This window comes from Anomalospiza imberbis, chromosome 3 (assembly GCF_031753505.1).
Source record: "Anomalospiza imberbis isolate Cuckoo-Finch-1a 21T00152 chromosome 3, ASM3175350v1, whole genome shotgun sequence".
NCBI lineage: Eukaryota > Metazoa > Chordata > Aves > Passeriformes > Viduidae > Anomalospiza > Anomalospiza imberbis.
Window position 1 is genome coordinate 105,125,803 of NC_089683.1, and position 26,646 is coordinate 105,152,448.

The 26,646-nt window shown below is 46.8% G+C and overlaps 2 protein-coding genes across 3 annotated transcripts in view; one reads left to right on the plus strand and one right to left on the minus strand.

The window, feature by feature from the left end:
- ANAPC1 (anaphase promoting complex subunit 1) lies at positions 1 to 25,414 on the minus strand. Its single transcript, XM_068186239.1, has 47 exons — positions 25,087 to 25,414; positions 24,147 to 24,308; positions 23,968 to 24,019; positions 22,944 to 23,053; positions 22,710 to 22,792; positions 21,825 to 21,898; positions 21,443 to 21,588; positions 20,608 to 20,828; positions 19,796 to 20,005; positions 19,417 to 19,512; positions 19,083 to 19,173; positions 18,928 to 18,993; positions 18,639 to 18,776; positions 18,165 to 18,305; positions 17,878 to 17,938; positions 17,398 to 17,585; positions 16,908 to 16,982; positions 16,503 to 16,768; positions 16,200 to 16,291; positions 15,771 to 15,919; positions 14,717 to 14,795; positions 14,602 to 14,638; positions 14,439 to 14,509; positions 14,147 to 14,325; positions 12,017 to 12,243; positions 10,810 to 10,928; positions 10,158 to 10,429; positions 9,396 to 9,630; positions 8,575 to 8,666; positions 8,301 to 8,435; positions 8,100 to 8,182; positions 7,905 to 7,983; positions 7,536 to 7,610; positions 6,943 to 7,019; positions 6,663 to 6,753; positions 6,524 to 6,577; positions 6,076 to 6,269; positions 5,769 to 5,855; positions 5,238 to 5,355; positions 4,382 to 4,459; positions 4,001 to 4,068; positions 2,910 to 3,048; positions 2,242 to 2,328; positions 1,719 to 1,814; positions 1,367 to 1,565; positions 770 to 904; positions 1 to 283 (listed from the first exon to the last, which is right to left on the minus strand). The coding sequence occupies exons 1-47, from the start codon at positions 25,297 to 25,299 to the stop codon at positions 168 to 170; spliced, it is 5,856 nt and encodes a 1,951-aa protein (XP_068042340.1). The 5' UTR covers positions 25,300 to 25,414; the 3' UTR covers positions 1 to 167.
- The window catches only part of BCL2L11 (BCL2 like 11), an 84,424-nt gene that overhangs the window by 24,407 nt on the left and 33,371 nt on the right, over positions 1 to 26,646 (plus strand). The gene's annotated exons all lie outside the window — the stretch shown is intronic.

Consider the following 26,646-nt stretch of genomic DNA (forward strand, 5'->3'; position numbering starts at 1 on the left):
TTCGTTACAAAAGTAAATTTATTGTGACCTCACTTTTATAGCTTTTTTTTTTTTTAATTCCTCATAACAATTTATAAATAACTCCTGGTTGTGGTTGCCACAGCTAGGGGTGAATCTGGTGTTTGGGAAGGTACAAAAAGAAGGAGATTTTGGGAAGCTTGGTGGGACTACAGCACCATGGCCTGGGGATTCCCAAGGAGCAGTGGAGCCAGGCGCAGGAGCGCCCGCACGGGTACGTGCAGCCTCCGCAGCTTCAGCAGCAGCTCCGAGAAGTTCCTGCTCCCTAAAAACATCCAATGCAAAGGAAAACGGTGTAAAAATGAGCAAACCAAAATTGGAGGGAGAAGCTCCAGAGAGCTCTGGAGGTGTCATCCTATGGATCCGTTGTGCGCTGGCTGGAAAGTAAAGTTCTACAAGAGATCTCAAATATATTTTAAAAGAGATCCCAAATCCAAGAAGAAGGAAAACACAGAGGAAAAGAACACCCAGAAAAGAGGTGTGTAACAGGCAACTGGAATCTTCCATGCCCAGACACGGGAATTTGTGGCTGGCACAGGATTCCTGGGATAAGCCCCCGACCCCTCATGGATGTGGTGACATTTCTGCCCCAGCCCTAAGCAAGGAACAGAGCTCCCAAAATTAAGATCCAGCTGCCTTTCTTTTCCCTTAGTAACCTCAGGACTAGCATATTTTCAGGCTGCTGGAGGGCAAGGAAAAGCTGCCCAGTGAAAGGATCCAGGATTTCCCCAAATCCCAGTTCCAGACTCACCTTCCAAGCCTCCAGCTGCCAGCTGTCCTGGTGTGGGCACAGAATGGTAAATCAGGAAGCATGCCAGCATGCTCAGTTGGGATTCCTCCGGAGCCTGCCTGCTCAGGTAGGAATGCAGGGACACGTCCCCTCCAGCTGCAAGGCACGAGGAATACCTTTGTTGACATTTGGGAAGCAGGATTTCCACAGATAAATCCCACTGAAGTGTCCACTCCCCACAGAAGGTGGGCTGGGAGGTTGTTTTCCGACCTCCTTCCTTCTGCCATGGCCACCCTGCTGTGGTCACTGTCTGCTTTTGCCCTAGGAAAATTCTCCCTATGCAAGATGAGGAAGGAATTTTCTCTGGGAAACATCACATTCCCTGCTAAACCCCCCCTACCTCTCCAGGCAAACACAATTCTCCAGGGAATGTTCCACACCAAACTGAAAATGCCCTCCCTTCCCTCATCAGTTTTCCATACTCTTGAGGCAAAAATCAACCTGGATCAGCAAGACAAGAATCAGGTGATCAACAGGGGATGGAAAGAGATGGTCTTTAAGGTCCCTTCCAACCCAAACCATTTCAGGATTCCAACTGGAATTGAAATTCCTCTTTACCTTGAAGCCACTGATCCAAGGTGTTATCTATGGTGCACTTCATCACTGGCAGGAATTCGGAATTCATGAAGAGCCCTCGGGTCGGATTTCTGCTCATCCTCTCCTGGTGGCTCCGGGAACTGAAGAATTCCAGCACCAGCTTAATCTGCCACAGCTCAAAGGTCTCGGACATTTCCCGCCTTTCCAGCCTCCTCACGGCCTGGCAGTGGGAATTGGAGCAGGAATGAAACAGGAAGTTAATGACTCCTCAACCCCTGCCCTCCCTCTTCTGGAAAAGCACATGGAATGGCCACTATGTGCTCCCCAAAAATGGGAAAAAATGTTGTTTCCAACAGGAACAAGAGTTTCCTACTTGGTCGATGGCGATGTACGTGGGCAGCATCTCTGGATTCTCCTGGGTCACACACTCGTAAAGGATGGAGGAGAAAAGATCCAGGATTTCCTGTTTCTGAGGAAAGACAGGTTTCAGGCACAATTTATTCCAGGTTCCTGCCTCCACTGAAGTTAATCCATGCAGTGGCATCACAGGAATTTGGGATAATTAATGATACCACTTGACTTCTTCCTTGGGATAATTAAACTGGGTTTTATGCCCTCCTTTAAATAATTTTTAAAGAAAGTCCATATAAAACACTGTCTGTGACTTCCCCTGAAAGCTTCATGGCTCTCTGGATTTGTTAAACACATTCCTCAAGGAATGGGACAAAAAATCCCAATATCAAACCAACAGGAATCAGAGTTGTATTACACAACATCCTGTAGGATGTCCTCTGTTCCTGCTGATTGCAGGGCTAAATTCTGCTCTAGAGTTTAAGGCTGGTTTTCCCTACTTCTTATCCATGGAATAAGTGTTGGTCCACACCAATGCTTCCTACCTGGCCCATGTTCACAGTCGGTTTGCAAAAATAATCGGCGAAGGAAAAGAGAGCGGGATCGGAAGTGAAAGCGGAAATTGCTTCTGGCTGGAAAAAAAAGGGATTAAAACACATCCCTGAAATGAACTTTTTGAATTTGTGCACAAAGATAACAACAGCTGATTTCAAAAGTGTCCAGAACACAAGGGAGAAAACTGGAACCCACACCAAAGGTTGGAATCCATGTCTAAAGGTTGGACTCAACGATCTAAAAGTTGGACTCAATTTAAAAGCTAGACTAGATGATCTAAAGGTTGGACTCAGTGATCTAAAATTTAGATTCAATGATCTAAAGGTTGGACTCAGTGATCTAAAGGCTGGATTCAATCTAAAAGTTGGATTCCATGATCTCAGGGTTGGATTCCATGATCTCAAGGTTGGACTCCATAATCTAAAGGTTGGACTCCAAGATCTGAAGGCTGGATTCAATGATGTAAAGATTGGACTCTATGACCCTGGAGGACTTTTCCACCCTAAATGATTGCATGATCAAGCACTTCATGGGCAGGACAAGTCTAACACTCATGAACACCCATGGCAGATGCACCTACATGTGGCTGTCCCATGAAAACCACCAGAATTCCCTCCGTCAGCAGCATTCCTGGCAGGAACTACCCTAGGAGCAGTACCTTGAATGCCCGTGCTTCGGAATTGCGGTGGGTGACAGTCTGTGCCAGAAGGCTGCGCCAGCCCATGGGATCCTCCTTGTAGGAGAGCTGCCCAGCTCGGAGCTTCACATACAGGATGCCACCCTTGGAAAGGATCGACCTGAAATGGCACAACGGGGCCGATTTACGGAATTGGTTCAAAGAGAGAAAATTCAGGCTGGGTATTGGGAAGGAATTCTTCCCTGCGAGGGCAGGGAGGCCCTGGCACAGGACACCCAGAGAAGCTGTGGCTGCCCCATCCCTGGAAGTGTCCAAGGCCAGGTTGGACAGGGCTTGGAGGAACCTTGGGTAGTGGAAGGTGTCCCTGCCCATGGCAGTGGTGGCACTGGGTGATCCTTAAATCCCTTCCAACCCAAAGCATACTGTATGAATGAACTGAGCTTAATTTAATCCTTCCAGTTGACAAGAGGACAATCAATGATTGGACTCATTATCTTGGAGGTCTTTTCCAACCTAAATGATTCTTGGATTGATTAATGGCAAGTAAATGACTTAAAACCACCACATTACTGAGCAAAGATTGAGCTTCTTTCTCCCACCCCTCACTGGGGAGTGCAAAGATGAGAACAATTCCCTGCCCCCCACCCCGATCCTGTGTTCCGGTAAAATCTCTGGTTCCCACAGCTGCCCCCCATGTTTCGAGCATGTCACGAGGGCAGGTGACACTTTGTGATATGGGGTGACACGAGAAAAAGCATTTCACAGGGCAGTAACAGTCCCCAACAGTCTGGGAAATGTGATATCACCACCACTCAAAACCAAACCAAAACCATGAGTTGTAGCTGCTCTCTGGTGCCTCCATCCCACTGCCAGTCTCTGTGGGTTTTACTATCAGGTTTTCCCCGACCCTGTTTTTTTTGCATGAATTATTCACCTCAATGGGTGAAACCCAACTCTGCAGTTTCTTTCTTTCCCCCTAAAGTGCAGTCAGATGCACAACAGTGACTTGATGAAACTCAGGTTTCAACCCAGAGCTGTGGGAGGGTTTAAAAAAAACATGCAATACGATTACTACGAGGTCATGATTCAGTTGAGCATTAAAAAACACTTACTGGAGATGAGTTGTTCCCTTGCTTAAATCTATTAATAATTCCCAGTACCGGGGGCCCTTCACTCTGATCTGTCAATAGAAACATTTCATTACTAAATATAACCAGAAACATTGAATTAAGAGGTTTCTACTGTTTTTTTTTTCTGGGCTGTTTCATAGTGCTGCCCACAAAGAAAATTCAGGAGGAAGTTTGTGTCTCCTACAGGGAATTCCCTGCTGCATCAGGTCTTGGAAGATCTTGATCAAGACAGAAGACAGGAATCATAATGGGACAATGTCATCCAGAGTCAGGCTAAGGAATCAAAAACCATCAGATCTCAGCTCTTGAGATTTGTGACACAAAATCCAGGTGATTTTCCATTAAAACAGAGATTTCCTCTACCTGCTTCAGTAAGTGGAGCTCTGGGAGAAGCGTGGGTGCCATCAGCTCCTCGGTGGCCTCCCCGTACCACTGTGTGCCCTGCAAAACATAATGGGAGCTACAGGTTAGAAAAGCTCATTTCCATGGGAAAAGGAAGGAAAAGGGCATCTCATGGGGAACAACTGCCCTGGCACCAGGCAGGGGGTTCTGTTCCTAAGTAAACACAGGACTCATGTCAGGATACATAGACTTCCCAAGCGATTTTTCCATGGATGGATGCATGAACACCTAATGCTGGGCAAGGCTGAAATGTGAAGCTTTGGGAAGCAAGTTGTGATGGGAACATGGAGAACTCCTTGCCAGAACCACAGAGATGCACCTCTTCCCTCTAAAAATTCCAATAAATAATTCTGAGCATCTCCCTTCTCCCATATAAAATAAATCCCACAGAAAGCACTTCCCTGAAGGACACCTGATGGAAGCACCAAGGAGAAACTCCAAGTTACTTATCTCAGAATTAGGAGAAGGCCTGAAAATACTTCACAAATACCTCCACAAATACTTCCAGCCACCTCAGAGCCTTTGGAAATCCCTCTGAAGAGGAAGAAGAACCTGGGTCAGTCAGGACACCCTTCCTTGCCTGTTTGAAGACTCTGGTGACTCTCCCTGTCCTCTCTTCTGCTCTCTGGGTGCCACCAAAGCACACCTGAGGTGTGAGTGGATTGAGCCCAACCCTTCACTTATTTGTGCAGAATTCACCTCGTCTCCACCACAGCTTGAAACCAAACCCAAGACTGGAGGCCACTCCAACGAAAAACGGGATAAATCCAAGTGTTTGGTCATCCCACAGCTCCTCAGGGCCTCCCAGCCACGTTACCTTGTAGGTGACCTCTATGAGGGCGTAGCAGGGAGTGTTGGTATCCACGTCCACGGGAGTGAGGAGCCTGGGCTCGGCCGCCAGCACGTACAGGTGACGCAGAGCCTGCAGGTGGTACCTGGGGTGGGAACCAGGAGCTAAGCATGGGCTAGGAATGATCCCAGACACCCAATTCCAGCTCCACACCCAAACACAGCTCGTGTAGCCATGGTATTGGTTAATTAAAAGAAGAGGGCTTAATGGAGCAGAACCAAAAGTAATTAATGCTCATAAATGGACAGATCTTCCATAAAAATATTTCCAGCTGAGCAAACTGAAGCAGCCACATCACAGGAGCACAGCAGAGCTGATGTTTCCTCACTGACCAAAGATCCCTACCACTGTCACTTACTTCTTCCATTTCCCACTTTTTTTTTTTTTTTTTTTTTAATGAAGAACCCCCAGAAATTGATTTTTGGTAAAAATCCATCATTTGTCTCTTGTTAGAAGATGGTTCAGCTGAAGGAAATGGGATCTCCACGAAAGCCTTACCGATTGTCCGTGCTGTGAACAGGGAAGTGAGGATACAGAGCACAGAGAAGAGCAGCAATGGAGGAGTTGGAAGTGCTCAGGGAATATCTGTAGGAAAAAACCAACACTGTCCTTTAGTTTTCCTTCTAAAAAACACAGGAGGCCAAAATATTTTGGAGGCATGAGGAAAGGAATTTCCAAAAGTGCACAAAGACAACAAGACTCTCTCTTCCAACAGAAGACACCTTTACGCATCCATATATTAAAAAAAAGGAAATGGAGGAAACGGAAATAAGGCTGAGATCTGCCTTTGGAAAAGGCCCATTACCTCCCTCCTCCCAGGAAGAGGAGCCCCAAAGCCATGTGGTGAGCCAGGTGGAAGCCGTAGTTCATCTCTCCCCCCGTCTTCTTGTGCATGAAACGGCAAAGCTGGAGCACTTTGAGGTTCCCAGAGCCGGCCATCACCATGGCCAGGGCCAGGAGAAGGACACTCAGGCATGTTTCCAGGTTATAGTGACCTGTCTTCAAGCACAACAGAGAGGTTTCATCACAATTCCATGGCCAACAGCACATTCCAGGTGGGATGATCCACCGCTTTCTACTCTGGAGCTTGAAAACCACATTCCCCAAAAGAAGGGAGAGCCAGCAAAGTCCTTAAATGATTCGCAGCTCTGCCACATCCTATATATCATGTGTAATCCAGGAAATTAAATTTGTTCCCATTGAGGTTTTGCTGAGGGTCACACAAAGCCATCTTTTTGCTTGGAAAAACTTACTATGGATGCTGTTGGAGCCGACAAGCACTTCAGGAAATCCGTGGCATATTTGTACTAGAAAGAAAAGGAATGCCCAGTAAATATGGATCCAAAAGATGCTCCCTGGGAAGTGAATGCAACCAAATAACCCTCCTCTTACCAGGCACTGAAATGCTGCCAGATTTTCTGACCCAGCGAAACGAAAACCCAGGGATAAACATGCTCCAGCAATGATATAGACATGAGCTTGCCTAAGGAACAACATAAACAGGAAATGACTAAATGTTCCTCTTCTCTTCATCTGAATATACAGCACAAACTCCTTCATCCCTTAAAAATAAAAGGGAAGACTCATCCTTTATATGATCTCCCATATAAAAAAACTCTCCTTTATAGGACAGTAAAATTCCCTAGAAGGACATTTTTGGGATGTTACTCACGCCAGCGTTTCCAAGCTCAGGTCTTCAGATGAAGGCAGCTCTGTTGCATGAAGAGAGATAATGTTCTCTCTTATGATCTGTAAAAAGCAGGAAAGGAAAATAAATCCAAGGGAAAACTGATGACTAACTGAAACTCTGGCCATCAAGAGTTCATAAGCGATACCAAACAGATCTAAGGGAAGGAACAGCTGTTTTTTCCCCAACAGAGACCATTAGCATCCTGTAGTTCTCATAGGTATTGAGCTCATTTGGTCTTAAAAATTCCATACAATCACTGATTCCATTGTTGGGAAGTTATTCCTAATGCTCAACTCCATGCAGCAGTTTTGGACCTGGCAATGCAGGGAAATGTTTAATCCCTTCCTTTCCCTGACATCATTTTGTGTCTGGAACAATCCTGTCTCTCCTCAATCATCTCCTTTCCAGTCCCTAGTGCTCCTAAAATCCAGGGATCCCAGGGGACACACACCTTGGTCATGTTAATGATCATTTCCTTGTGCTCCTGATGTGACTATGGAAATACCCACATGGAAAACAATCCAGGGAGGTGTAAAATTGAGAAGCAAACACACTACACATAAACAAATACCTACCTGAGGCACGTTGCTGTTGACCCACTTGGAATTGGGCAGAATGTCATCCCACAAAATCAGGCATCGAGCCAGGGTCTGGAAAAAGGGAGAAAACCAAATCCTGAGGGAGAAAATTTATCAATGGAATTGGTAAAAGCTATAAAAATACACCTAAAAATTCAATGTAACATTCCACATAAATTGTGTCTTTCATCTATTAATCCCTAAATTCTGTCTCCATGACAACGAAGCTGCCACACTACAAGGAGGAATTGTTGGAAGGAGTGAGTTTGGCTGGGAAGCAAAGGATTCTGGATGATGGGCATGTTGGGCTGGAATTCCTAAATATCATTTAAATAGACTGAGGAATGAACCCAAGGAAAATCTTACCCTCAACAAAAGGAATTCTGGTTTGACAAAGTCCAGCAGATACATGGTATCCGGTGCTTTGAGCCAGTCAGCAACGGATCTGCAGGGCATGGCAAAAGAAAAGGGTTTTCAGATCACATTCCAGCAATTCCAAACCTCAGCAGAGCCAACACTAGGGCAGTTTAATCCTGCAGGAATTCTCAAGGAATTCAATACCTGTTGTTGGTCTTCAGATAGATCATGGCAAGTGCAAGGGTGGCACCTGGACATGTCACATCCACATTGATGGTGTCTCCTTCCTGGGAAAACACAGGGAACATTTTCCAAAGGTTCACTTGGAAGGGAATGATGCTCCCAAAGACATGGAGACACCTCCCAGACTTCCAACTTAAATGAGCCAGCACTGGCACCACGAACCTTGATTTGGTAACTTGGAGATTTGTGCTTCTCTCTGTGCATTCCCGCCTGGAATCTCCTGTGTCCCCCCACCATGTACTGGTAGAGCTGCTCAGGAACGTTGAGGTCTGACATCCCAATCAGGTTACTGCCATGCTAAGGAATGGAAAGAAGGAAAACATGGAAGTGCCTTCCTCTAGGAGAAAAGCCCACAGGCAGCTGGGGACCAAGGATGGAACATGCCTTGGAATGCCATCCCAATGGATAATGAGTCTCCTAATTGCAGCTGACTTACCCCAAGGCACACCATTCCCAAGGCCAGCCCTGCTGCCAGGGAATAGGACTCTCTGTCCGTGCAATATTCCATTTCTGGGCCGGGGGGACGCCCTGGAGAAACCAAACCAGCAAAATTCACTTTTGGAAATTCCAGCTTATTGCTTAATTCCTACTGAAAGGAGAAAAAAAAATATCTGTCCCTCCTTAGGGAAGTCTTCAGTGGAATGGCAAGGAGCTGGCAGTTCATCCATCCACTCCCAAATAGCAACTACCTCCTAAATGTTATGGTTGGAGTTTAGAGCCATGGTGAAAATGCCAAGTTTAACTGAGGATACTTTAAGATCCTGAACCAATCCAAATGCTGTTGCTAAAAAAGGATTGCACATATCCAGTTTCCAGAAACACAACAGTTTCACCCTTAAAATTTATCCCATTCCCTGTTTAATAAACCACACAGTCTCCAAGTACAGTCCCATGTAAACATGGAGAAAAGCTGTTACAAATTAATTCAGAATGAGAGCACAAGTGAGATCATAAATATGCTGTTCACCAGCTCTTAGGGCCTAGTGGTTAAAAACCTTTAAAATTCCAAACAGGGGAATTTAGGACACCAAATTTCCAGGTGGAAGAAGTAGGAACAGTAATGATGCTGCCACGTTTCTTTTCCTAAATCCAGTGACCTTCCTTTTTATGCTGCACAAGCTCCCAGGAGGGACCATGAGGTTTGGAAAAATGGGAAGAAAAGGTGGTGGGAAGGTGACGACGTTACAACTCCCAACTCCCTGGTGCACACTGCAACTATCCCAGCCCTCATCCTGTTTTTCCAGTGTCGGCACCCACCTATCTCAGCCAGCAGCACCTCGGCAGTGTGCCTGTGGGCAGTGCCCTGGTAGACCAGGCCTATCCCGACCACGGCAGCCACCTGGACGTTGTGGGGGACATCGAGCTCTGTGGAGGTGGGCGGCAGCAGGGCGGGGATATGGATGCTCAGCAGGCGGGTGATGGCCATGTCCATGGTGCCCAGTTTGGCAGCGGAGACACCGAGCAGGAGCCCGATACTCGTCATCTCATGGCCCTGGGTAAGGGGACAAGGAGCAGTGAGGCACATCAAGGAATGGGAAAACCCATGTCCCAGTGTTCCAGTGGCCTATCCCAATGAGCTGTGCGCAGGGTGAAAAGATCTGTTGGTAAAACTGCTGAAAATCTTTGAATGGAAATGGAGGTTCCTCATTCTGCGGAACCCCAGAATATTTAGGATTGGAAGGGACCTCTGTCGATCATCCAGTCCATCCCCCTGGTCACTCAGAGCAGGTGACACAGGAATGCATCCTGGTGGGTTTGGAACAGAGTTTATTCAGAGGCTCCATGCCCTCCCTGGACAGCCAGTTCTCTACCACTTCCTTGGAAAGAACTCCTTCCCCACATTGATAAAGGATCCTTCCAACCCAAACCATGCACCACGACCATAATGAAGCAACTCAGACACTCTCCCACACCAGGAAACTTCCAATGCAGCAGTTCCAAGAAACCTTCCTTCCTTGTTTTGCCTAAAGAATCCAATCCCACCGGGATCTGGCTCTTGGATGTGCCAAAAGGCCTCACCTTTGTTAGGTAGTCATGGATGTTGAGGGTGGCCAGCTTGGTGAGGTGCCCGTTGAGGCCTAGGGCCATGAGGAACCCCGCGTACTCATTGGCCAGCTCAGCAATTTTGGGCTTGTTGTAGACGATCCAGGAGGAGTCAATCTGGGAAGCGGGAGCGATCTTCAGGCCGGCAGCCACCCCGTTGTGGAAGCTGGCCCAGCAGGCCATGTTGGGGGGCACATCGATGTTCCCGCTGTTCAGATCCACAGTGGTGTTCCTTGGAGGAGCACGGCCTGCCATGGGAGAGAGTATAACAGTAGTCAGGAAAAGCCAAGCTCTTCATCCAGTGCCAAGTGAGGGAACAGTTCCGATCCAAGAATGTTCAGGAATGTCAGGACAGCCCTTTGCAGGATCTCCATCCTCTATGACCCCAGCAATGTTTAGAATAATTTTCCACTTTTCTCTCCTTCTGTACCTAATAAAAGGTTTCAGTGTTTGATAACACTCGCCCTGACCATTCAAGAAGGATCTTCCACCATTCTAGCTGGGAGATTCAAAGCCCAAAGGGGCTGCTTCCTCACAAAACCCATACTTGAGCTGTAATGGGATAACAGCTGGAAGAAAGCCCATCCAGCTCTGGGACGGACTGGGAAGGATCCCCTGACCAACGTACCGGTAAGGTTCAGCTTAGGGATGGGCAGCTGCTCCGTTGGCACAGGATGATAGGAGAATAGGGTGAACATTCCTCGTCCAACGGGGAGCGCCATGGTTCGCTGGCACAGCTGCAGCAACCTGGTGGAGAGGTGAATCCAAAACCATATGGAAAATTTTCCCAAATATAACGACCTACAAACAACAGACACTGGACAGAACCATTTTTCCCTCACTGTGACTCCTTCCTTCTCCTTTTGAACAAAATCTTTGGTCCTTACAAGGTTCATCTCCAAGATACCTTTTAGCTGTTGGTACCTGGCACTATTTTTCCCTTAAAGCTGGTTCAATAAATCTATTCCATGGATACTTCCCAGTCGTGCTGGAAGTGAGGTGAGAGGAGAAAGTCATGGTTGCCCTGTGGGATCCTGCTATGAGTAGTGGTAACACCGAGTAATAACCCATGTACAGAGGTGATAAGGTGCTTCCAAGAATGCTGACCACAGTTCTCTATGATTTAGTCTGGAAACGCTTTCTAAACTCGTTAGATTACTCAGCTCCCTAGGTCAGACTCAGAACATGTTGCATGGTAATGGGGTTCTCAGGTTTGCTTTTTAATTTAGTTTTTAAATAAGAGGTTTTTAACCCCCTCCAAAAAGTGAATAAAGCAGGACAGGGATAGTCGAGGCCACTGGACAGAGGTTTCAAAGGAATGGGATGGGACAGTTAATGTGCTTTCTGTGGAATTCCAAGGTCCCCTGTCTCAAGACCAGCCTATCACAAAGGGTTCTCCAGCTTTAGACAGGGCATACATAGTTTGGTCTCTACAGAGTAGGTCCTGCTTATATTTCACATTTTTTGGGCAGAACAAAGTGCTACAAAATCCCTTCAACCCCAACTGACTTCAATGTGCTGTTTGTCCTTCCCAAGAGCCCCCTACAGCAACACAGCAGAGCTTTGATCCACAGAACTCCAAAGACTTGGATTATAATTTCTTTTTTAAATGAGATTCTGAGCCTCCAAAAATATCCCCACAACCTTTCAGCTGAACAAAATACTGGGAAATAGAAACAGCTGGAAATGGAGAAATTTCCAAGGCCATACTGGATGGGGCTTCGAGCAGCCTGGGATAGTGGAATGGCCATGGCAGAGGCTGGAATGAGATGAGCTTTAAGGTCCTTCCAAACCCATCCCAACCCAAGCTATTCCATTCTTCCAGGATTCTTTACCTGTTTTCCTTCTCTTCGATGTACTCGTGGTCACTGGCTTCAGGCATCTGCACCACATTGACCCGGACAGGCCGGGCGCTCTGGAGGAGCCTCCGCACCTCCTGCACCCTCAGGTCCTCACTCCAGATCAGGGACATCACCTCCTCATTCATGTCGTTCATGCCATCCTCATCCTCCTCCGACTCGGCTGCCGATGGAATATCTGAGGACAGCACTGTGCCCATGGACTACAAGGGAAAGGGAAAAGACAATTCCAGGCGGGGAAACTGTCAGGAAGGCACCACAACCTGAACTCACCAGGACAATGATGGGTCTGTACACAGAAGGGACGGACACATCGATGGAGGGTCACAGCATTCCTATGCTCCTTACAGGAATTTAAAGGCCTGGAGGATTTCTAAAGATGGAAATCAAGTACTTTTGCACAACCAAATGGGATAAATAACTAAAGACAAGAGGATATGACACCTCAAATGCATTGAGGAGGTGATGTGTCTTTTCAAAATACTTCCTCGTTTTAGAGCAGTTGTAGGAAAGGGTTTTCCTTTCCTTGCCTACTCCATCAGCCCAGTTCGTGATTATCCCAGTTTTTGATCAGCACAACTAGAACTGCTGTTCTGCAGATTCTGCTCCAAACCCTGTTATTTTTCAAAGCATCGATGTTTTCACACATCCATTTGGATTCCTTCCACAACCACCTTGGAAAAGCAAATTACCCATTAAAACAAACAGCCTGCACAGTAGAGAATCCCAAAATTCCTCATTATCAGAAAACTTGGGATTCATCACAGCACCAGAATGGTTTTGGAACTTCCACACATGAACAGAAAAGCACCAAAGCCTAGGAGCACTCCTGGAAAACCCTTTCTCCATGCAAGATTTAAGAAATGCTTTTCTAAAACTCTGCTCCTCCTGTTTGCTCACATCACACAAGTGATGAGGGAACCCAAAGGGAACAGATCTTCCTGTGGTTCTCTGGGAACATGTGGCCCCAGGAAGGTGAGTAAATGAAGAGCTGATGAATGAAACCCAATTTCTTCTGGTAAATCCACACTCAATCTCAACACACAACTGCACCACCCAGAGCAGCAGCGTCCGTTCTGAAACAGGAAACTCCACCCTGCCCTCCTGAGAAATGACAAACAATTTGGGGTTTGAAGCTCACTTTGGCCTTTTAAGGTCACATCAATTCGAGGCATTGTTATAAAGTCAGTGATAAAATCAAATTTATCATCATTTTTGATGATATGTGAGGGTTTCGGTTGGGCACAGTTTTCACCAGCAGCAAACAAAAAGGATTTTTGTGTGATGGCAGGTGGGGTTCAACCTGGAGTTAATTAACCTTTCTGCCAAATTAATTACAGTTTTGATATGCAATTAGTCATAAAGCCTTTGTTGCAGAAAACTGGAATAACTTTAATATCCCTTCCAAAGCGGAGACAGCAAAAAGGATCTTGACTAAGATGGACTTGAGATTTCAATTCCAATTCCTGACTTTGGAAAAGGTTCCAATCTTCTGCCATGACAGGGTTTTATGTCAGCCTTAAGATGATTTTTGGCTTTCAGCAAAGGACATTTCAGTGAGATACAATTCCTGGGGATGCTGGAGATAGCCACCATCAGAAGAAAATGTTGAAGAGAAAAACACCACACTGTTTTTTTAAATCATTTTACCTTAGGATACAAATAACTAAAACCTTTTGTGGGGAAAAAAGAGAAATATGGCAAGTGTATTTCCAAATCTAGCTCTTCTAGTGGAAAGGAGGATGCTGGCCATGCCAACACAATGAGCCTCTGACAAATACCCACTTCCTTCTCCTTCTGCCATGGTTTGATGGCAGAGCCCCTGGAGAAAGCACCAAAGATTGGGAGGAGGAGGAATCCAACAGCTCTGGAGGCAAAATTTTTGTCTAAATTTTAAAATGTGATTTATTTTGTGAGTTAAATGTGAGTTTTCCCAGCTATCCATGATTATCCATCCCTGCTGGATGCTGGTTTTCACACCAGAACCTTTGTACATGTAACGCCTCCATTTTGTTGCCCTCCATTTGGGAATTAAGCTGGAAATTCCTGAGCCACGTGTTCTGCCCAAACCCTGGGATTGGGAAATCCCTTTGTGGCCATACTCACGGATTTTCCCTTCTGCAGGCTCCCCTCCCAGGCCTGTTTGGACAAATCCTGGCGGCCGATGAGGAGGCAAACGGCTTCCGGCCAGTCCGAGGACGGCTGCTCCCGGCACTGGTAGATGGCATCTCGGATGGGAAGGGCCACGCCAAAGGGAAGAGATTCCAGATCCCTCAAGGTGAAACCTTAAAATTAAGGAGGGAAAAAAACCCAAATAAGTGCTATGAATCTCACACAAAGAGTGTTTCCTGTTATCCAAGTACATGGTTATTCGGGAATGTTGTTGTTCCTCTCTTACCAACACTGGTCATCCAAAGGACCAATTTTTCAGCCAGGCTGGAAACAGAAGTGCTGGATTTGAAATTGCACCTGGAAAATGAAGGAGAAGCCAATAAAAGCTCATCCAGAAGTCAGCAGGAAGTCACAAACTCAATCAAACAACACCAAAAATGTTTCCATACCGATTGTCATCCTGCTCCATCTGCTGCTTCCGTTGGCCTAGGAAAGACAAGACCGTGTTAATTACATGTTGTCCGAGCTTGAGGCACTCCCAGGATGGAGTCAAAGTATCCTTACCTGATGTGATCTTGTACAAATAATGGGAGGCTTCATTCAGCACAGCGCTCTCATCCCCAAGGATATACAGAGCCACACTCTAGGGGGGAGAGACACCAAAAAAAGTCATTTTGGGGCTGATATTCCTTTCCTTCCCATAAAAACAAGCAGGAAGTAACTGGAATACAACCTCAGAAGTGGGGCAGGTGTATTGTGAGGAAAAGGAGACTGAAACAACTGAACAACACCAAACTTTTAAGCTTTAAATTTTATGACAAAAAATCCACCCTGAAACAATGCACTGAATTTTCCCTCATTGCCCCAGAGATAAAAGATAAATATCTTCCCAACAGAAAAACATGTTCCCGGTTATCGTTCTTGTGTTTCTCACATTCCATTTTTCCTGCACGACACAAACACATAGTTTGTAGACACCCTCTTCCACTTGGTCTCCTCCACATCTTGGATATTTTGTGAAGGTTCCATGTGAAAAACTGTTGGGTCCAGCCAGGAAAATCCAAGCGATCAGTCACTGTATTTTGACAATTCTGGGAAAAATCGCAACCAAGTAAAATGATTTTGTGGGCTTTATGAAGATCTTTTAACTCTGAGCTCTGCAACGGCAGATCAGGCAAAGAGATGAGGAAAACAGATCCTGTTTTTTTTCTCCCTGTTTTTCTCCTTAGGCACCTCAGGCTTGACACCTCTGCTCCCAGCTGGAAGGGTTTTCCCATCAATGAGTACGGAAGTGATGCTGACCAGGAGATACCATCAGCACTCACAGGACTAAATACTGATGTTTAGGCATGCCCAAGGAAAAAACTGGGGAATTCTCTTTCCCAAAATAGAGATAATTCCAAGTTCCACCACTACTTTGCACAAACCACAGAAAAACACAGAAGTGGTGAAGCTGCTCAGCTCCAATACATCACTAAATGAATCCCTCTGTTATTTCGCCCTCCTTTAGGGATGTTTCACTCACAGGAAATTCAGCAGCAGGGAGCAAACCCTGTCCACAGGGCAGTGCTGTCAGAACAAGGCACATTCCCTGTATTCCCTGTCCCCCAGTACTCACCAGTACCACCAGTTTGCTCCTTTCACAAATCCCTGGTAAGTAGGGATAAGGCTGCACTCCCTCTCCCTTCAGGCAGGAACTCAGCCACTGGAAGATACTTGGGGGCTCAGCAGAAAAAAAGGAGGGATGGAGCATAAAACCTGTTTGGACTTAAGATGAACAGCAAAGACCATGAGCTCAGGGAAAAGGCACAAGAATTCCTCAGCATTCCCAATTCCTCCAGTATTTCCTTCAACAACACAAATCCAGCATTTCCCCACAAAATGTTACAGATCCCTCCTGTCAGATGGGATTTTGCGACATGAATCTAGTTAAGGAAGAAAAATTATCTCAAAGGAATAAGCAGGGGATAATCATCCAGAATGACAGGAATGTTAAAAACAAAGGGAATATCCAAATATCATGGAATAGCCAAAGGCTTTAACTCACCCTGGTCAATTATGCAGGTCTGCCTAGAGGTTTTGACAAGGGCTGGGTAGTCCCTGTAGTAATAATCCATGTAAGCTTCCAGTTTCAAATCCCTGGAACGAGAGAGAGGGGAGTCACAGACTGGGAAAAAACCCATTCCAACCTCTTGGATGCCACCTTTGGGCAGTTGCTGCTACTGGGGAAGAATTTGGAGCCACAGAACAAATAGGAAAGGTTTTAAATATTCCTTTCCTTCAAATACAGGGCAAGTTTGCTCCAACTGGGGCAATCCCATCAAAAGAAACAATTTTCCAGTGGGAATACCTGGCCAGCTGAACCAGGAGAACCACGAGAGAGCGGAGTCCTTCTCCCATCAGACTGTTCAGTTTGAGCTCTTCATAGATGAGGTGGAGAACAAAGAAAATGGCAGGAATGTGGGAGAAAAGGAGGGTGGAGGAATCCAAACTGAGGCTCTGGGAAAAGTCATCCTTGGAAGCCGAAACTTCCAGAGGGTCCAGGCGCAGAGCTTTGGCAATGGGATGAGACTCGAAATTCCTGTGGTAGTCAGAGCTCAGGAGATATTCCCAGTCCTAGAGCAAAGAAATCGGAAAGAAAGACAGAGGATCCATGGTGAATATAATTTCCAGAAAGGCAATTCCAAAGAACTGTTACAGAGGAATTTTTTCCCTAAAAACCAATCCAAATACAACTGAGGGAATCACTTCTTACCTCATCTGACCCAGTTTCTGATGGCCTTGCCTTCTTTGGAGCAATGACCGGAGAGAGTGATCCTTCAAAATCGAGCTGCAACAAATTAAAGAAAAATAAATAAAAATAAAACAAACAAATAGAAAAAGAAAAATTAAATAAAAGCAGCTGAGGACTGAAATTCCCAAGGTTTCCTAGGTGAATCATAACATCTGAACTCAAGCCAAGTAGGACATGATGCCGCTTGAGGTACTTCTGGATTTGCTGAATAAACCCCAGAAATACAAAATCCTCTTTAGGGAACAACAATCTGAGTTGTGACCTGTGTTTAAACTCAGAATCGATTTAATATGGATGAGATTAACCAAATTTAATACAGCAGTGTTAGGTGTTGAGGTGGAATAAAATCTTCATCATTTATTTTTATAATAAGCACCTTGTAAATGTATCTCATGATAAAGACAGAGAAAAAGCAGCCTGAAAATTAAAAGTGAAGAATGAATTTGCTCACATTCCGTGTCCAGCAGAGCCTCTCAGTGTTGTAACCCATCATGTTCATGAGACAGGTGACAAATAAATTCCACTCTGAGTGGTAGCTGGGCCCTCCCGGGGCGTTGTAGGCGTTGTACCACTTCACCAACATCTGCACAGCTGTTTCCTTGGGCAGGATGGCTTTCACCCCCTGCAGGCATCTTTTCACTGTTGGAAAAGAACAAAATCGTCCATCAGCTCTGGTTTCCTGGGATTTGCTTCATCAGTGGTGGAAATCTCCACAGGTTCCTCTTGTTGGACCTGATTTTAACTCCAAATAAAGCTACAAAACTCCAACAGCTCTTCCTTGAGTTGAGCACAAATCCTCCAATTTGGAACAAAAATAAGGAAAAATACTCTTTTTTTTTTTTTGCTCATTACTGAAACCAGCCATGTCTGAATTGGCATCTCAGCCCTTCCCCAAGCAAAGCAAAAGCCACCTAAAGCTTTGGAATCCTACCTAATTCCGAGGTGGCGATTTCAGGAATACTGATCCGAACCATGGTGTTATTGCTGAGCTCCTGAAAAATCCAGCATATAAATCAGAAAAATCATCAAGACCAGGCAGTGCATCTTCTATCAACTCAGAACTCCTTAGTGGGTGAAGATATTCCCAAATCCTGACTTTTGCTAAATTAAGATGTGGAATTCAGGTGCCAGCTCCGTGAAACACTGGAAATCTTGGAATTATCTTGAAATAATCTTTGTTACCAAAAGTGTTGCCCCAGATAACAGGGAAATACCTACTAAAGTTACTCTGTTGTTGACAGGATCCCTCAGAGCTTGGATGAAAGTCCCAAGCTGCTGGAAAGTGCAGTCCTCAACGTAGGGGGAGTCGTGGAGCTTGGAAGAATCCCTTAATTCTGGAACTGGTGACAAAAGCACGCTCTGGAAAGTGGGAAAAAGGAGCCCATTTTAGAGTTCAAATTGAAGTGGAATTCAGAAATAAAGTGGATCTGAGCAAAGAACAGCTATAATCGTTCGGTTTGAAGTACTAACAAGAATCTTAGAAACTACTATAAATCTTTCTAATCCCTGCCTTGGAAGTTTTATGGCAAACTGAAATAAATAAACAGGGCAGTACCACAGAAATCTTCTCTAAACACAGTTTATTCAGAGGATTTACAAAACAAGAAGGAAAGATTCAACTCCAAAAGACACCTTGGAAGATAAAAAAACCACCAATCATTACAACAAAAGCAATATTTCCTTATTTGTTACCTCTTCCAGGGGCCCCAGGTGCTTGTTCAAAGGCTTGGATGGAGTACTGACGCTATCCAAGGGAGTGCTTGGCCGAGGCATTGGGTTGGACATTGTCAGGGATGGAGCAGGAAGTCCTGGAATAAAAACCTTTCCCACCTTTTTGGTGGAAAAAGGAAACAAAAAGTTAAGTTTTTCTCTAAAAATAACCCCCACAAAAATATTTAATTGTTCCATTAATGCCATGGATGCTTCAGGACTCCCTTTTCAGCACCGCACATAAATTAGGGATGGAAAAGGTGTCGCTTACCCGAACCACTCCAGAATAAAGCACCAGATTCCCACTGCCTTCCAGAACCAGTAGTGTGTCAATTCCCTGGAATAATCAAGCATCACATTCAGCTCCTTGTGTTTAATTAAGGAAGCACCAGCTGAATGACAAGGACATTCCACAGGTAACAATACCTCCACTGGAGCTGCATCCTTTGCTGGAATATTGGTGACAGATCCAAAGATCAGCTGAGATTTATCATTGCTCTCTTGGAATTTTACACACCTAGGGATTAGGGAGAACAGGAAATATAAAAGGTTTGTCCTGGGTATTGTTACAGAAAGAAAACACAGACTTCCAACTGTGAATTTTTTGTGGGTTTTGTGGTTCCTTCCTCCTTTTCCTTGCTTTGCCCAAAATAAATCAGCTTATTTTTAATTTTCTAGTTAATTAAAACCCCTGATGTACTTCCAGCTAGGAATTTCTGGAGTGCTTCTCCTGGTTCACATGTCCCCAAGGAATGCTCACCTTAGCTGGAGCTGGGATTCCACTAAAAAGCAGAGGAATTTCTGCCCACAAAGATCGGTGGAAATGAACACTTTGGATGCCTGGGAATTCTTCTCTCTGGAAAAGAGACACAAGGACCAGGTTAGAACCTGCTTTGCTTGGAGACTCCATGAATCCATTCAGAAAGCCTGGAATAACACACCAGGGAAAACTGGTCCGAGTGCTCAGTTCTCTGCAAGGGAGCCAGGCACTTAGGGAGCATCATTTCCCAAAAAAATCAGGGAGTGCAAGTCCATGAAGACTCCAAGATGGCTCCAATTGCAGAAAAAAACACTCAAATAAGTTGTGATTTCACTTTAATTCCTGCTTCCCAACTCTCATCCCAAGAAAACCACCTCACCTCATGCTTGGGATTGTTTCTGTCCACAGGTGGTCGATGCAGAGCTCAGGAACGATTGGCTCCGTCTCTGGCATGAGGAAGGAGTCATTGGAAATGGAATTCGGGGAATGGGTAACGCTGGGTCTCCTTGGGGACGGGGCACTGCTGGAAAAGTTGAACCTCTGCACTCCAGAGAAGGAATGGACTCCCAGGGCTGGGGAATGGGAGCGGCTGCAGGTAGAGACAGGATATGGATGAGAAAAGGATCTTCAAAATCATGGAAAAATCAGATATTGATGCAGCCAAAAAGTGGATCTTCAAAACTGGGATAGAATTAGAGACTTTGTATATTGCTGAAAAGTGCATCCTCAAAAACAAGAAGAATCCCAGGGAGCTGACGATAGACTCCAACCAAACCCTAAACCAGGAACTAGCTCACTGTTGATTTCCTTCAGTTTTATAGCACAGGAAAACAATTCTCTATTTTCCTGGCACCTCTGTCCAAATCTGACAGATGAGATTTCAAAAGGATTTCAGATGGTCCATTCCATCAAAAATCCTCTAATTTCTTTAGAGAAGTCAGCCCAAAACACTCATGGAACTCAACCATCCTGCAGATATTCCTTGATCCATGACAGAGCATTCTCCTTGGCTCTGGCACAGGCACTACCCTCCGGTACTATTGGGATAATGGCACAGGAAGGGCATTCCAAGGGAAATCTCAGGTGCTGAAACACAAGAGGCACCAGAGCCTTGGACGGAAAGACAGAGACCAAAATGTGTTCATGCTATTCCATAGCTCCCATCCTTTGGGATTTGCTGGGGATGCCCACCTCAAAGCAGCCATGTTGGAGATGGTGGGAGAGCGGGTTTGCAGGCTGGGAGAGGAGCCAGATCTGCTCTGGCTGTGGATGGACGAGTAGTTCTGGAAAGGGGAGCCCCCAGGGGAGTCTCCTTTGGAGAGGCTCCGGAGATGAGCAGTCAGGGAGCTGCTGGTGGCCATGTGCTGGGGGGTGCCCCCCTGCTCTGGGAATTTCAGCACCAGGCTCTGCTCCTGGGAAGAAAACCAATGGCATGTGGGCAAGGACAGCTAGGGAGAAGCTTTTCCAACCAGTCACATGTTACAAATTTATGCTCAGCCTACAGAGTTAATCCCGTCAACCCTATTCATCCACTCCCACAGAAACTGCTCCAATGGTTTTCACAAAATCACAGGATTTGGTTGGAAAAGACCTTAATGCCCAGCCAGTTCCACCCTCTGCCATGGGAACACCCTCCTCTATCCCACGTTGGTCCAAGCACTGTCCAATCTGGAACATTTCCAGGAATGGAGCAGCCACAGATTCTCTGCGAAACTCTGCCAGTGCCTCACAACCCTCACTGTCAAAGTTTTCATGGCACTAAATTACTTTCCACTTTTCTTAAGACTTCTGGTCCAATGTATGGAGTAATACGTTAATAACATAATCCATGACCATCACCACCCCATGATCTCCCTGCTCCAGGCCAATCCATGGAAAAAACTTCCAAAAAACCAAAAGAACCAGCCCCACCAAACATCTAACTGTTATAAATAAACAAATCCCAAATCCGAGGCATTCCTAACATAAGGGCACTGAAAAGCACACAGCTATTTTCCAGGGTTCTTTATTCCCCAGGAATGTGTACCTCTGGCTTGACTCTCCTGAGGGCCCAGACTGTGTGTAAGCTCTGCACAGTGTCGTAGGTCATCACAATGGAAGGGTCAGTGCTGAGGAACACGATCCTCAGTGTGTGGTCAGCCACGTACTGCACCCGGGACGATCCAAACACTCCTGGAAAACAGGGATTCATTCCAAAGGATCAGCTCCACAGCAATACTATGAGCATTTCCCACACTCTCTTCCTTCCACAATCTGGGCTTCTCCCCTGAGCAGCTTCCCTGTTTATGCAGCCACTCTAACTGCATCCTTGGAAGTGACTCTTCCCAAATTTTTTGATACGGGGCACGCTCCAGGGACACACTGGGATTTGCTGCTACCCTGAGGGACTCCAGTGACATCCAATGTACCTCCAGACTTCCAGACCAGAGGGGTGATCTCATCCAAGGGGTGCAGCATGCTGAACATCGTCGGCAAAGGCTCCCTAAGGAAAAGCCAGACAAATCAAAGCCTGAAATGTGACAGCAGGGACACAGATTCCATCTCCAAAAACTTGTCGGATTGAGTGAGTAGACTCAACTTTCAGGATCTCTAATCCTAGCTCTTCTGAGGACTAGAGAATCCCAGGGAAAACCCAAAAGACTGGATTAAAGCTGCTCATCAGTGCATTGTCAAACGGCTTCCTTTGGGATGCACAGAGGTCTTCCACAGGGGCTGGGAGCCTCAGCCAACAGGGAATGGGATCCCCACTTAGCAGGGAATGGGATCCTCACCAAAGAGGAAACGGGATCCTGCAGCTGAGAGAAAATGTCTCAATGACAATCCCTCAGTGACTCTCCCAGCTGGCCATGACAGCCTGGAATCAATTCCTAGGACAAACCTTAATGAAATCAGGCTGGTGCTTCCCAGGTCCTATTCCCGGGACCAGCATTCCCAAATAGTTTTTAACACTCAGCATTGAGTGTACTCAGTCAGAGTCACTGGGATGGGATAAAAAGACTGGAAGAAGCACATCAATAAAATCCCAGAACGGTTTGGGTAGGAAGGGATCTTAAAATGATGCCATTCCATCCCCTGCCATGGGCAGGGACACTTCCACTATCCCAGGTTGCTCCAAGCCCCATCCAAGCTGTCCTTGAACACTTTCAGGGAGGGTCAAACATAACTTCCTCCTTTTCCACCTAATTTTACCTTTTCCTATCAGAAACACATGGATCTTTCACCACTGCCCTCCAACTCCTCCATTCCTTATCAGATTATCCAACAGGAAACCACCCAAATTCCTCATCTCATACCTGGGTGGACTTGGAGGCACCTCATGGGAAGAACTGCTGCGCTCAAATAACAACCCATATTTGGTTGGCCAGACATTTGCAACCTATAAAAAATATGAATTTATGGTGGGATAAAAAAATCAACCATGTACTGTGTTAATGATGTTTGAGGGTCTTAAAGGAAAATAAGATGTTCAGGCTTTTTATGCAGAGCAGGGAAACATAAATGTGGACAAAAAGCACAGCAGAAGTTACCTGGAAAGGCAAAGCAGCAATGTAATCCTTCCCCTCCATGCTGTGCACATTTATGCAGGAATTCTGCAAAATGCAGATACATTTCTCCACTATTTCCTCATTGCCTGACACTGGAAAGGAAGGAACAATACAATTACACTGTGAAATTTCACTCTGTTTCAGACATCCCTTATACACAAAAAGTAAATTCTGACATTTCAAGTCGTGGTGAATGAGCTTTCTAGAGTGTGTCCAGAAAAAGGAATGGAGCTGTGCTGCCCTCATTTTTAAAAGTGTTAAGTTTTCTTTTATAGTTCTTTTGAAAGTCTTAAAGTTCTCATAAAACTTCTTCAGCCTTCTGATCTGTTTTCATATTTCTACTGGAGTTCTCACTGTTCTCGTAAATAATGATTGTTTTGCATTCTTCTTTGTGGGAGGAGAGAATTGATGGACTGTTGGCTTGACCAGTGTGGCTGAAGAGGTGGTAATTCCATCCTCCAATCCACGGTCACCTCTGGAATTCTATAAATATCACATGCTCAAATAAAACGCTCTCTTTTTTGGCCTTTGAACTTGCCGGGTATTTGTGTGCTTACTTTCGTGTCCAATAGCGACAGAGCTGGGAAGGGGCTGGAAAACAAGGACTGGCTGAGACAGCTCAGTCTGGAGAAAAGAAGGCTCAGGGGAGACCTTCTGGGTCTGCACAACTCCCTGACAAGAGGGTGCAGCCAGGTGGGGATCAGGCTCTGCTTTCAGGGAACAAGGGACAGGATGAGAGGAAATAGACCCAAGTTGCACCAGGGGAGATTCAGGGTGGATACTGGGAAAATTTCTTCCCCAAAAGAGTATCCAGCCCTGACACAGGCACAGGGCTATAAAAGCCACGTGGATGTGGCACGTGGGGATGTGGTTTTGTGGTGGCCTTGGCAACAGCTGGACTTGGCGGCCTCCGAGGGTTTTCCCAACCTAAACAAGTCCATGATTCCAAGCCAAGTGAGCTGAACTATGAGCATTTGCCCAGCAGCACAAGAAGCAGGACACTCACCATCAGCTTTTTCCAATTTTTCCTGGGGGATAGTGAAGTCACACCACAAGGCCTGAAACCCAACACAACATCATTAATTCTCCAGAATGAGCTGCTCTCACACAATGTCACCTTCCTCTGTTCCCTGCCTGGAAAGGGTCTGTGGATTCCCTCAGTGCCCCTTTCCCACATTTCTGTACCTGCAGGACAGGGCTGTCGACGGTGAATGCCTTATACACAGTGGATGCTTGGCTTCTGCTGCCCTTGCTCCAGATGACCACGTTGCTGGCCACATACAGCTCCTCGTCATAGTCCACCTCCTCCCCAACATCACTGATGCCTTTCCTCAGCTGCCAGCTTTCCTGGAAAACAGAGGTTTGTCAAGGAAAGGCCACAAGACCCATGGGTGTGATGATTTTGCCAGTAACAAGGTGCTGGCACAGAGAAGTTGTGGCTGCCCCATCCCTGGAAGTGTCCCAGGCCAGGTTGGATGGGGCTTGGAGCACCCTGGGATAGTGGAAGCTGTCCCTGATCATGACAGGAGGTAAAATGAGATGATCCATAGATCCCTTCCAACCCAAAAAACCCTGGCATTCCATGGTAAAGGACAATCAGGATCCATTTAGATTTATTTTGATGGAAGCCAGGGAGGAATGGGTAAGGGAGACCCTTTGTAGAGTTCTGAGATTTAGAGTGAACCCTCTTGCTCCCTAAACTCCTTCTCAGAGAGAAGCTGGGATATGGATGGATCCAATCTTAGGCTCGATCTCCATCAGAGCTGGGGGTGCTCACCTGCAGAAGAGAAGCCTCTAAGGAGACCTTAAAACCCGTTCCAGTGCCTAAAGGGGCTCCAAGAGAGCTGGCTTGGACATGGACACGAGTCTGGATTGACAGGACAAGGGGAAATGGCTTCCTACGGCCAGAGGGCAGGGTTGGACGGGATATTGGGAAGGAATTCTTCCCTGGGAGGATGGTGATCCCTGGCACAGACTGCCCCATCCCTGGAAGTCAAGGCCAGGCTGGAGGAGGTCTGGAGCAACCTGGTCTGGTGGAAGGTGTCCCAGCCCACAGCGGCGGGCAGGAACCGAACGGGCTTTAAGTTCCCTTCCCTCCCAACCCCCAGCCCAGGAAGGCTCGTACCCGGTGCCGGTCGTGGATGGTGACCTCTCGGAGGGAGCCCACGAGCCCTGCGGCGCCGTCGGAGGAGCAGAGCTCCGGCGCGGGCTGGAGCCGCCGCAGCTGCAGGCTCAGGGCGCTCGGGTGCCGCCGGCTCTGCTCGCGGCCCCGCGGCGCGAACTCCTGCAGGTCGCCGGCCGCAATCATCGTCGCCCTCTCGTCACAGTGGTCCGACATGGGGCCCCGATATCCACATTATTTCCGGGACGCTCCGGCGGCTCCCGCGGGCACCGGGACGCGAGGGGAGCGGCACCGGCGGCCCCTCACGCGGGCGCGGCCATCTTGGCGCTCCCGGCCTGCCCCGCGCGCGCCCGCTCCGCCATGGCCGCGCCTCACGGCGGGCCCGCGCCGCTGCCGTGGGAGTGCGGCTGTTCCCGGCGTATCCTGGCGAGATTCCAGTGCTTCTCGGCGTATCCTGAGGGGAGACTTCCCCCTAAATGCCGTTTCAGTGCCACAGTCCCGCCGAGCGCTGGCACGGCGGTGCCGGGCGGCATTGGTTGGTGACTGCTGTCCGCCCGTGGCGACTCCCGTCACGGATCGCCCAGCTCACAGCCTGGGGTTGTGCTAGACTGTCTTTAAACTGAGGGACAATACGTTTAGACGGGATATTGGAAAGTAATTCTTCCCTGTGAGGGTGGGGAAGCACTGGAAGAGTTGCCCAGAGAAGCTGTGGCTGTTCTCTAGAAGTGTTCCAGGCCAGGTTGGAGCAACCTGGGACAGTGGAAGGATTCCCAGCCCATGCCAAGGAACTGGATCATGTTTAAGGTTCCTTCCCACCCAAATCATCCCAGCATCCCAGGTTAAAGAATAATCAGAATCCATGTAGAGTGATTTTGATGGAAGCCAGGGATGTAAAAGGGAGGAAAGGGTAAGGGAGATTCAGAATGAACCCTCTTGTTTCCTAAACTGCTTTTCAGAGAGGAGGTGGGATGAAGATGTATCCAATCTTAGACTTAATCTCCATCAGAATTGGGAGTGTTCACCTGGAAAAGAGAAGCCTCCTGGGAGATCTTAGAGCCCCTTCCAGTGCCTGAAGGGGCTCAGAAATAAAGGAAGAAAGAATTCTGTGCTGACGCTCTCTTGTTGTTGTTGTTGTGTCTCCTGAACTGGAACAAGGATGTTTGTTCCAGAAAAGTCCTGCCCTACTTCTGCATGGCCCCTTCTCCAGTAACATCTTGTTAATTTCCTGGCATTTAGTACCAACGATGCTTGTGCATTATTCCCAACAATTTGGCTCCATGGCCGTCTGTGTTTGAGACATGGATATTAGCCCAGAGAAGCTGTGGCTGCCCCATGCCTGGGAGTGTTCCAGGCCAAGTTGACAGGGCTTGGAGCACCCTGGGATAGTGGAACATGTCCCTGCCCGTGGCAAGGGGTGAGACTGGATCATCTTTAAGGTCCCTTGCAACCCAAAACTTTCTGAGATTCTGGAATTTTCTGATATGGTGCTTAAGAAGCTGCTTTGTGGGACTGATGAGGCTTCTGCAGCCACCCATGGGCATGGGTACAACCCTCTTGCCACCA

What these genes read in the sequence shown, in the direction of transcription:
- ANAPC1 (XM_068186239.1), bottom strand. Translation starts at nt 25,299, where the DNA reads ATGTCGGACCACTGTGACGAGAGGGCGACGATGATTGCGGCCGGCGAC. An exon ending in CCATCCACGACCGGCACCGG is followed by an intron (nt 24,309 to 25,086) that starts GTACGAGCCTTC and finishes TCTGTTTTCCAG; the next exon opens with GAAAGCTGGCAGCTGAGGAA. An exon ending in GGTGCTGCTGGCTGAGATAG is followed by an intron (nt 8,667 to 9,395) that starts GTGGGTGCCGAC and finishes TGGTTTCTCCAG; the next exon opens with GGCGTCCCCCCGGCCCAGAA.